This window comes from Apodemus sylvaticus, chromosome 7, assembly GCF_947179515.1.
Source record: "Apodemus sylvaticus chromosome 7, mApoSyl1.1, whole genome shotgun sequence".
NCBI classification, from domain to species: Eukaryota; Metazoa; Chordata; class Mammalia; order Rodentia; family Muridae; genus Apodemus; species Apodemus sylvaticus.
Genome location: NC_067478.1, coordinates 4,018,338 through 4,030,215, shown reverse-complemented (window position 1 = coordinate 4,030,215; position 11,878 = coordinate 4,018,338). Strand labels below are relative to the sequence as shown.

The 11,878-nt window shown below is 47.6% G+C and overlaps 1 protein-coding gene across 2 annotated transcripts; it reads left to right on the top strand.

Moving 5' to 3' along the window:
* The first annotated feature begins 6,569 nt into the window (after nt 1-6,569).
* Nucleotides 6,570-11,663, top strand: Ccr8 (C-C motif chemokine receptor 8). 2 transcript variants are annotated; one of them, XM_052186965.1, is made up of 3 exons: nt 6,570-6,724; nt 6,890-6,999; nt 8,368-11,663. In XM_052186965.1, exon 3 carries the CDS (start codon nt 8,382-8,384, stop codon nt 9,441-9,443), a length of 1,062 nt encoding a protein of 353 aa, XP_052042925.1. In that variant the 5' UTR covers nt 6,570-6,724; nt 6,890-6,999; nt 8,368-8,381; the 3' UTR covers nt 9,444-11,663. The 2 variants fall into 2 exon arrangements, with proteins under 2 accessions (XP_052042925.1, XP_052042924.1); XM_052186964.1 differs by lacking the exon at nt 6,890-6,999.
* Nucleotides 11,664-11,878: the final 215 nt, after the last annotated feature.

Sequence of the window (11,878 nt, the reverse complement as noted above, 5' to 3'; positions counted from 1 at the left end):
GGGAACTACCTTGATTGCCTTTGTTGATATGGAAAGACCCAGTCGGCTGTGGGTGACACCATTCCCTGTGCTTGGAGTCCCTGACTGAGTAAGAGAAGAAAGCTAGCAGGGCATAAGCCAGCACCATACATGCACCAATTTTCCTTGCCCTTGACTGCGATATCACTAGTTGTTTTAAGTTCTTGCCACTGCGACTTCCCAGCAGTGAGGGACTACGACCGGAACTGTGAGCCAAGCAAACCTTTTGGTCTTTGACGTGGTCTGAATGATAAAAGCCCCCATAGGCTCATAGGTCTGAACGCTTGGTTCTCAGCTGGAAGAACTGTTTAGGAAGGATTAGAAGGCATGGCTGTCTTAGTTAGGGTTTTACTGCTGTGAATCACACCATGACCAAGGCAACTCTTATAAGGACAACATTTACTTGAGGTTGGCTTACAGGATCAGAGATTCAGTCCATTATCATCAAGGTAGGAGCATGGCAGTATCCAGGCCGGCATGGTGCAGATGGAGCTCTTCATCTGAAGGCTGCTAGGAAAAGACTGACCCCCAGGCAGCTAGGATAGGTCTTACAGCCCACACCCACAGTGACACGCCTACTCCAACAGGGCCATACCTTCTAATAGTGCCATTCCCTGGGCCAAGTATATGCAAAGCATTACAATGGCCCTTCTGGAGGAGGTATTAGAAGAGACCAGTGAGCTCTTAGGTTTCAAAAGTTTCATCTGAAGCTGTAAGCAACTCTCCAATTGCCTTCCTTATGAGAGTTGCTATGGTCATGGTGTCTCTTCACAGCAATAGAACAGAAACTATGACAGTCTTCTAGGATGCCTTTGGTCAGCGTGTTATATCATGGTGACAGAAATAAAGTAGTATTAGAAAATGAATCTTGAGCCGGGCGGTTGTGGCACATGCCTGTAATCCCAGGACTCTGGGAGGCAGAGGCAGGCGGATTTCTGAGTTTGAGGCCAGCCTGGTCTACAGAGTGAGTTCCAGGACAGCCAGGGTTACACAGAGAAACCCTGTCTCCACAAAATAAAATCCAAAAAACTCCCAAAAATTAAAAAAATAAAAAAATAAAAAATAGAAAATGAATCTTGGGACTAAATGAGTGTTGAAACCTCCCTGCCTCAGTTTCTATTTAGTTCACACAAAGTAGGGGCACCAGGTACCCCAGGAAAGTCCACTGTGCTCCACCTCAAGGGTAAAAGATAATCACTTTTCCTTGAATGCAATGTGCTATAAATCTCTTGAAAATAAAAGTGCCTAAAATATCCGTATCCTGCCATTAACGGTGGTTTTTCACACTCAAACTTGTTGTCTTGTGGTTGTATCTTCAATGATATGTAGCAATATCCCTAAAAACAGCAGTTTCCCTGGGGTTTTATGTCAGATCTTCTGTAACTCGTGTGGGAAATTAAATTAAGTGGCAAAGACTTTTCTGATAGCTTCGTCTTACTCTCGATAACACGAGAGCTTTTAGTTAAATTTTATTTTCCTCTGTGTGAGCTTTTGTTAAATACAGGTTTCTCTCTGCAAACTCTTGTAAGCAAATACTAATGGATTTGTAGTTGGAAAAGAGAGTGTTACTGTAAATAAAACGAACAGAGAGGCTGATTTGAAAAAGAGTACAATGTTACAACATGCAGCAAGAGTCACAGTAACCACCAGTTTATACAGCGAGGTTGAGGCATGGAAAAGTCCAGAAGCACAAAAATGAAGATTGCTTACGATACTTTGAAACAGAATTCCCTGGCCCCAAGGATTAACACTAATGGCGCCAGTCTGAGGCTGAACCCACAGTGGACGGACAGACAACCCTGCCGATGTTTTCTGTGTAAGATCGTGGGGGCATTGTGTGGGGTGTGGTTTGGGCAGTAGTTTGTTGGTAGGGTTTGTTTTATTTAAGGCTATAGAGACAAGGCAATTAAGAAGGCTGCTGCTCTACGTGGTGGCTCTTAACTCCAGCTCCAGGGGGAACCCTATGCCCTCTACTGGCCTCTGTGGGCACTGCACACACGTGACATTCACTCTCCCACACAAATGTAGAGATAAAAAGAAAACTACATCCCTTTTTAAAAGATTTTATTTGTGCGTGATGCGCACACACGCATATGTGTTTGCTCACTTGAGTGGTCCTGTAGAGGTCAGTAGAGGCAGGAGGCATCACTTCTTCTGAAGCAGAGGCTTTCGCGGAATTCTGTGGTCCGCCGGATGCCAGCAAGCCTAGAAACCCGGTCATCTTTGCTCTTCTTAGAACTAGGGTTGCAAGCTTTTGCAGGAATGTCAGATTGTTACACAGGTGGTAGGAACCAAATTCTGTTCCTCATGATTTATAAGTGAGTACTTGTCTTAGTCAGGGTTTCTATTCCTGCACAAACCTCATGACCAAGAAGCAAGTTGGGGAGGAAAGGGTTTATTGAGCTTACACTTCCACGTTGTAGTTCATCACTAAAGGAAGTCAGGACTGGAACTCAAGCAGGTCAGGAAGCAGGAGCTGATGCAGAGGCCATAGAGGGATGTTTCTTACTGGCTTGCTTCCCCTGGCTTGCTCAGCCTGCTCTCTTATAGAACCCAAGAGCACCAGCCCAAAGGTTGTACCACCCACAAGGGACCCTCTCTACTTGATCACTAATTGAGAAAATGCCCCACAGCTGGATCTCACGGAGGCACTTCCCCAACTAAAGCTCCTTTCTCTGTGATAACTCCAGCCTGTGTCAAGTTGACACACAAAACTAGCCAGTACAGTACTCATCGCTGCCGAGCTGTTTTTCGACCTATGTCGCAAGTTCTGTGTCCGTGCCTTCCAGGGGTATATGAGAACCCTTCCCCCACAACCCCATGGTTTGCTCATTCACTCATTCATTAATTCATTTTTTCCCTATCCTTCTTCCTCAGATGGTCCCAACATGTTTTGTTTTCAAAGATTTAAAGATTTTAAAGATTTATTTCATGTGAACTGGTCTTTTGTTTGCATGTCTGTCTGTGCATCACGTGTGTTCAGGGTCCCAGAGAAGGCCAGAGAGGGCATGGCATCTCCTGGAGAAGACCAGAGAGGGCATGGCATCTCCCGGACTGGATTTAAAGCCAGCTGTGCGTTGTCAGCCATGTGGGTGCTAAGAATGAACCCAGCTCCTTTGGAAGAGCAGCCTGTGATGCCCTTACCTGTTGAGCCACTCTCTGGCTCCTTTATTTCCCATTAGGGTCAGCATAAGCCACTCCATTTCAGTTCTGAGAATTTTTATAACAGATAGACATAAAAGGTTTTTTTCCTAGTGTTATCTTGTCTTTTCTTGATATTTATCATATGACAAGTTTTAATGCAGGTTAATAAGAGGGTCCCCCTGAGCTTCAGTGCAGACTCTGGCCCCACTACCAATTAGCTGTGTGCATATGTGTGTGTGTGTTGTGTGCGCGCGCGCGCGCGCGCATACCCTTGCCCCTGTATTTCTGTGTGTGCACATGTGTATCCTTGATTGATTCCCACTCCACCCTTTGAGAGACTTTCCCTGAACCCAGAGCTTGGTTCCGTCAGAATGTCTGGCTGTGGAACTCCATGGATCCTTGGGTCTGTCTCCTCCACAGTCCGGGATCACAGGCAGATGCTCTGAACTCAGCTTTTTTGTGGATTCCAGTCCTAGCTTGCTCAGCATGCACGTTGCCTACCCACTCTCTCCCCATCGTGCTGTGGTACTGGAGTGATTCATTCCACTTCAGTGGAATTAAACATTCAGAATGAAAGAGTTTGCGTGTGAGAGGAGAAAAACAGATGGGAGGGCTGTCTTAGGGTTTTACTGCTGTGAACAGACACCATGACTAAGGCAACTCTTATAAGGACATTTAATTGAGGCTGGCTTACAGGATCATAGGTTCAGTCCAGTATCATTGTAGGAAGCATAGCAACATCCAGGCCGACATGGTGCAGGAGGAGCTGAGAGTTATACATCTTCATCTGAAGGCTGCTAGGAGAATACTGACTTCCAGGGAGCTAGGAGGAGGGTCCTAAAGCCCACACCCACAGTGACACACATACTCTAACAAGGCCACACCTCTAAATAGTGCCACTCCCTTGGCCAAGTATATAAAAACCATCTCAGAGGGTGAGGTCATCTCCTTCCTATATGTCATGACATTATGACATGTCTGAAGTGGTGGTCTTCCATATACACACGGGGTTGAACGCCACCTTTGGAGTCTCATCATTTGGAAGAGAAGAGGAACAATATACTCCTTTATATATGCTTCACTCTAAAACAAAAGGCTGGGGACCCTGGAAACCTAGCACAGTGACATGCAAGGCCACCCTGGGGCAGAGCCGTTCCAACCCTGTGGTTCAACTGAGTCTCTGGGTGACAGTGTGCCTTGGAGAGGCCATTGACATGGGGGCTATCCATAACGTTGCTTTTATAATCAATTACTTAAAAGAAAATGTGAAAGGGGAAGGTGCTGGCGAGAGGCTCAGTGATTAAGAGTGTGCCCCACTCTTGCAGAGGACCAAGTTCAGAGGCTCAAAGCTGCCTGTATCTCCAGCTCCAGGCGCATCTGGTCTCCTCTGAGGCCACTTGGTTGCATGTGTGCATACACACAGACACATGTAAGTAAGAATGAAACAAATTGCCAGGTGTGATCATTTTAAGCCCTGTATTCAGGAGGCAGAGACAGGCAGATCTCTGAATACTAGGCCAGTCAAGTCTATGCAGAGAGTTCCAGGCTATCTTAGTCTATGCAGAGAGTTCCAGGCTATCTTAGTCTACGCAGAGAGTTCCAGGCTATCTTAGTCTACGAAGAGAGTTCCAGGCTATCTAAGACTAAATAGTAAGAGCCTGTCACAAATAAATCTTTATAATCACTTTCTGATGCTTTCAACGGATGTTCGAGGACCCTTCCTTCTCCTTTCTCTCTCCTCTCTTCTTTTCTTTCCTTTCCTTCTTTTGAGACAAGGTTTCATGTAGCCCAGGCTGGCCGGGATCTTATTTCGTATCTGAGTGTGGCCTTGAACTCCCAATCTTCCTGCCTCTACTTCCCAAGTTCCAGGACCATATGTGTGTAGTACCACACCCTGTAAGCCCTCTCTGTTAAGCTGCTGTCTGCCGATCTGCAGAACAGAATGCCACAGACTGAATAACCGCCCATTCCAGATTCCCACCCTCTGGAATTTGTACTTGTTATATTATTTGGGGAAAAGGTCTTTGAGGGTGTAATTCAGTCAACGATCCTGAGGTGAGGGGTTACTGTAGATTATCTGGGCAGTCACAGTGTTTACAGATGAGAAGCAGAAAGACTGGCTACAGACACATTGAGGAGGTATGAAGATGGAGACCAAGATGGAGGGATGTGGCTGGAAGCCCAAGGTCGCTGGGTAGCACTTGGAAGTGACAAGGAAGGGTTGTCCTTTGAGCTTCCCAGGGAGGTCATACTGGTAAATGGTAGCCATCTTGTCTCCAGGACTGTGGGAGAACAAGGATTGTTTTTAAGCCCCTGGCATTGTATCACAGTCCCCAGAGGGAACTAACACACAGGGCAAGGGCGAATGTGCGCGTGGTTCTGCTGGGCAGCGATGAGAGCCGTTGTCTCTGACCCAGCACATCACAGATGGAGTTGGAGTCACACTTTCCATCATCACAAGCATCAGCAGCACCTGAGAGTCCAGTGTTCTCAGTCAGCTCAGCACTGACATTTTCTTATCGCTGTACTGTCTTAAAGGCCAGGGCTTCCCCTAAGCTCCGTTAAAACCTCTTGCTGAGGATAATTATATGGCATGAACTGAGGTGTCAGAAGATGCTTCTAAATGATAAACTCACTAGTCAGGAGGCAGTTAGAGTCATGGGTCACGAACAGATGCTGAGAGGAACATACTGTCACCTGAATAGCGTCTATGTGCTGAGGTGGGGGGAGGGGGAGAGGGGGAAGGAGAGGGAGATGGAGAGAGTAGACGGCTCACATCTCAAGTGCGAGGAGTTGCATTGATTCCCAGAATCCAGAATTCAGATTCAGAATTCAGAAATAGAAACCAGGCAGGGTAGCACAAGCTTGCAATTCTAGTTCTCAGGGAGGCAGAGTTGCCTAGATCCCTGGGGTCCTCTGGATAGCCAACCTAGCCCAGTTCGGGAGTCCCAAGCCAGTGAGAGACCACATCAAAACAACAGAAGCAAATGGTAAGAGGCGTATTAAGAGCAAGCATTGTGCAGAGCAGTGGTGGCGCACGCCTTTAGTCCCAGCATTCCAGAGGCCCAGGCAGGTGGATTTCAAGGCCTGAGTTCAAGGCCAGCCTGGTATACAGAGTGAGTTCTAGGACAACCAGGGCTACACAGAGAAACCCTGTCTTGAACAACAAAACAGACAGGAACCAAGAGTAGATGGACAGATCCCCTCCTGTACCACCATCCAGAGGAAAGGTGATGACCCCTGCTTATCTCCGCCCCAGATCTGAGGTGAAAACACAGGAAGAATGGACTGAAGCTGAGAGTCTAGGAGCCCCATTGCATAGCTTGCTGCTGCTTCACTCTGGAGGCAGGCTGTGTAGTTTCCTGTTTAGAAAGGTTGTTCCAAACAGCAGAGGGGCTGCGGCTGTAAGTTGTAGGTTGGTCTGTCTTGGTTCCATCCTTTGGATTGGCTGAAGCATTGTATATAGCTGCAGTGCCCAGAGGAGGAGTCAGCCCAGTAGCAGACATGCAGCAGAGGAGTGGGCAGCTCTGAAACCTCAGAAGGAAGGCTTGCGCCTGTACCGGTAAGAAGCGTCCGTGGGCTTAGGGCTCAGAGGAGTGACGGGGGTGGGGCCACTTTTATCTCCTTACAGAGAGATCAGGAGAAGGCTCATATTTCGAGTGTCTCCAAGGCCCACAATTGTGTGTGTCTCTTGGTGACTGACAGGAGCATATCCCTTGCTCTCCAGGACACAGAAAGGACTGAAAGCTCTCACAAGACTGGAGATAGCGGACAAGACAGGATCTTCTGGGGGTCAACCTTTCTACACAAGAAACTTCCATTCAATCCCACCTGCTTGTATGTCTTTCAATGGAGTTTTAGAATCTGCGTGTCAGGGGCTTGGGGAACAGAACCTAGGGTGTTGCACAGGTTAAGCCTATGTTCAACCAGCGAGCTGTGCTCCCAGGCCCTGTAATGTTTTATTTCTTCTTAGTTTTGTGTGTGTCTGGATATGTGTGTGTGTGCATGTACGGGAGGTCAAAGGTCAGCCTTGGTGCTGTCCCTTCAGGTTTCTCCTTGGCTTTGTGCTCAGCAAGCAGGCCAGGCTGGCCAGGGCCATGGAGATTGCAAGTACACCCCACTATGCGTGGGTCTGGGGGTTGAACTGAGGTCTTCATACCTGCTTAGCAGGCACCTTGCTTACTGAGATATCTCCCTCCCCCCCCCCTACCCCGGCATTTGACATGACTGAATTTCAGCTGTTATTAGACTTACTTCTGGTGAACCTGTTTGCTTCTCATTTTGAGAGTAATTGGAATCATTTTTTCCTATGGCATTTTAAATTGTTTTGGGGGTTATGGAAACAATGAATGAATGAACAAAATTTACGGATATCATAGGATACATCTAAAGCAAAATACAAAATGAGACATCATGTGTATAGCTTAGGAATGAGTATACAACTGTTGTCTATTACATACATATATACTTTGTTTGAGACAGGGTTTCTCCGTATAGCCCTGGCTGTCCTGGACCTCACTCTACAGACCAGGCTGGCTTTGAACTCAGAGATCCACCCTCTTCTGCCTCCCAAGTCCTGGGACTAAAGACGTGTACCACCAACACACGTCTGTATTTGTTTGTGGGTCTGGCCTGTATTTTGTTTGTGGGTCCATAAACTGAAAGAGAAGCCAAGTATGGTGGCACATGTTTTTAATCCCAGCACCTGAGAAGCAGAGGCAGGTGCATCTCTGTGAGTTTGAGGCCCGCTTGGTCAACATAGTAAGTTCCAGGACAACTAGAGCTATATAGTGAGACCTTTCTCAAAAATCCCCAAATTAACTAATTTTATACACACACACACACACACACACACACACACACACACAGAGAGAGAGAGAGAGAGAGAGAGAGACAGAGACAGAGAGACAGACAGAGACAGAGAGACAGAGAGAGAGAAGCCAAGCAAGGCAGTTCAGATCTGTAATACCTCTACTTAGGAGGCTGAGGCAGGAGGATTATGAATTCAGTGCCAGCCTGGGCTATGTAGCAAGTTCCACACCAGCCCAAACCACTTAGTGAGACCCTGTATAAAGGAAGCGAGTCTAGGGAGACGAGCTAGGAGCTAGAGCACTTGCCACACACTAACACCCGATACCGAGCCCAGGGAGAGAGGGGAGGGGTTTACATGTGAATACAGCACCTCTCATGGGCCTGTTTGACCAGGTCTTCCTGCCTCCATGGATTACACGCTGGAGCCCAATGTCACGATGACAGACTACTACCCTGATTTCTTCACCGCTCCCTGTGACACAGACCTCCTCCTCAGAGGCAGCACGTCGTATCTGGCCATCTTGTACTGCGTCTTGTTTGTGTTGGGCCTTCTAGGAAACAGCCTGGTCATCTTAGTCCTGGTGGGCTGCAAGAAACTGAGGAGCATCACAGACATCTACCTCCTGAACCTGGCCGTGTCTGACCTGCTCTTTGTCCTTTCCATTCCCTTTCAGACCCACAACCTGCTGGACCAGTGGGTGTTTGGGGCTGCGATGTGTAAGGTGGTCTCTGGCCTTTATTACATTGGTTTTTTCAGCAGCATGTTCTTCATCACCCTCATGAGCGCGGACAGGTACCTGGCTATTGTCCATGCTGTCTACGCCATCAAGGTGAGGACAGCCAGCGTGGGCACAGCCCTGAGCCTGGCAGTGTGGCTGGTTGCCATCGCAGCCACCATCCCATTGATGGTTTTTTACCAAGTAGCCTTTGAAGGCGGCATGCTACAATGTTTCCAGTTTTATGACCAGCAGTCTTTGAGGTGGAAGCTCTTCACACACTTTGAAATAAACGCCCTGGGCCTGCTGCTCCCCTTTGCAATCCTCCTGTTCTGCTACATCAGGATCCTGCAGCAGCTGCGGGGCTGCCTGAACCATAACCGGACCAGAGCCATCAAGCTGGTGCTCACCGTCGTCATTGTGTCTTTACTCTTCTGGGTCCCCTTCAACGTGGTCCTCTTCCTCACGTCCCTGTGGGACCTGCACATCTTGGATGGATGTGCCACAAGGCAGAGGCTGGCTCTGGCCACCCATGTCACAGAGGTCATCTCTTTTACCCACTGCTGCATGAACCCTGTCATCTATGCTTTCATAGGAGAGAAGTTCAAGAAACACCTCATGGATGTGTTTCAAAAGAGCTGCAGCCACATCTTCCTCTACATAGGGAAACAGATGCAGGCGGGGGAGTTGGAAAGGCAGCTGTCCTCGAACCAGCGATCTTCCCACTCTTCCACCCTGGACTACATCCTGTAAGGGGGGTGTGCACAGCAGGCAGCCCCTACCTGCATTGCCCTTCCTGGCCCCAATCTTCTCCCCTCCTCTTCCCACTTCTGGCTTACCGAGACAGTCTCACCTCGTAGCCCAGTCTGTCTTTGACCTCTCAACCCTTCTGCCCCAGCCTCCTGAGTGCTGGACCGGCACCACCCTACTTTAAAAGAGATAGAATACATGGTTTTCTGTCTTAAAAAATGTGACCTCTTAGTTTTGGGATTTTTGTGCCTGTTTCTATGACAGATAATGTCTTGTAGTTTTTCTCACTTATAATGACTCGGCCAGGTTTGGTTTTCTAAAATGTATTGACAAATACTCCTATTCTCAGGAGCTGAAGAGATGGCTCTGCAGCTGGGAGCCCTTGTTCTTACTCTGAGAACTGGGCCCAGTTCTTAGCACCCACCTGGCAGTTCAAACCATCTGTGACTCCAGTTTTAGGGGTCCTGGTATCCCCGTTTGGTTCTGTGGACATTAGGGACACATATATTGAGCGTACACAACTGCAGGCAAAACACTTATACACATAGAACAGAAAAAATTAAATCTATTCTCTGAAATGGTTTGTGTAAAAAAATGGCATTACTTTCTCTTTGAAGGTTTGATATGAGTTATTAATGAAGCAACCCAGGGTAACTTTTCTATGAACATATGCATTTAATTTACCAGACAGAAATGTTCAGCCTTTTTATCTGCTTGTGGTTTGTAAGAAATTCTGATATGTAAGTTCACAATGACATGAGTATGAAATCTTGACAATTAATTTTGTTGAACAATCTTTTGTTAGTCCGGAGATGGCCCTTTCTGGTCTTGATACTGATCATTTGTGGCTCTCTCTGTTGCTCTCTCTCTCTCTCTCTCTGTGTGTGTGTGTGTGTGTGTCTTTGCCTCTCCCTCTTCCCCTTCCCTTCCCCTCCCCCCCTCTCCTAGATCGGTTTTGTGGGACTTATCTGTTGCTTACATCTTCGCAGTGAGCCAGCCTTTGGCCTTGCTAACTTCCTGCTTCTTCTGCTCTTTGATTTCTGTTTTCATTTGCATCTCACCTGTTTGCTTTGGGCCTCGTTTTCTATGGGCTCCTGGAATCTTCTGTTATCTAAGTATTCACCCAGTGTTACATAATTCTGTCTGAGCACTTTGGTTTTGGGGTGTGTTTTACACATTTTCAGTTTGGTCTTAGCCAGAAGTCTGACAAGTGGTGGTCTTCTACCCCTGTCTTAGCCACTGTTCTATTGCTGTGAAGACACCATGGCCAAAGCAACTTGTAAAAGAAAGAATTTAGCCTGGAGCGATGGCTCAGTGGTTAAGAGCACCGACTGTTCTTCCAGAGGTCCTGAGTTCAATTCCCAGCTACCACATGGTGGCTCACAACCATCTGTAATGGATATCTGTACTGGCTGGTTTTGTGTGTCAACTTGACACAGGCTGGAGTTGTCACCTCAGAGAAAGGAGCTTCAGTTGGGGAAGTGCCTCCATGAGATCCAGCTGGGGGGCATTTTCGCAATTAGTGATCAAGGGGGGAGGGCCCCTTGTGGGTGGTGCCATCTCTGAGCTGGTGCTCTTGGGTTCTATAAGAGAGCAGGCTGAGCAAGCCAGGGGAAGCAAGCCAGTAAGTAACATCCCTCCATGGCCTCTGCATCAGTTCCTGCTTCCTGACCTGCTTGAGTTCCAGTCCTGACTTCTTTTAGTGATGAACACCAGTGTGGAAATGTAAGCTGAATAAACCCTTTCCTCTCCCACTTGCATCTTGGTCTTGATGTTTGTGCAGGAATAAAAACCCTGACTAAGACAGCATCCTATACAGAGCTATAATGGGGTGTCATGCCACATGGTAGGAACTTGACCTTGGCCAAGGACAAGGGCTTCGGGCAGGTATCTGAAGTTAGGACATAATAGGGGAGTAGGTTACAGCAGGAATTTTTATCCTTGGGTGTAGTGCTCAGAGTGAACTTGACATTGGTCAAGGTGAACTTCTCCTAGCCTTGGTTGAGCAGGGAATCCTATGCTAGTCCGGATCCTGCTCCACTGGAGTGCTCAGAGTGAAGATGAAGTTCATTATTCCTCCAGATCTACAAATTCCTGAATTAAGCAGGTGATCCGCCCAGACGCCAGAGCAGTGGAGCCAACGCCCAGCGAACAGCCTGACCACTTCCCTGTAAACTCACCCCCGGAGGCTGGGGAGGGGGGGGTTTGCCCAAACTGTTAAATGGTCTGACTTTCATTAAAGTTTTGGCCTTGATTGGTAAAATATTGTCCTGGCCCTCATTCTTTTCGCCCCTTTCCCATCCATCCCTCAGCTTCTCTGCCAGGACCTGGTTCACTGCAGCTGCTGGCAGCAACAGCATCCGATGCTGTCTTCTGGTGTATCTGAAGTCAGAGACAGTATACTCACATACATTAAATAAATAAATAAATAAATCTTT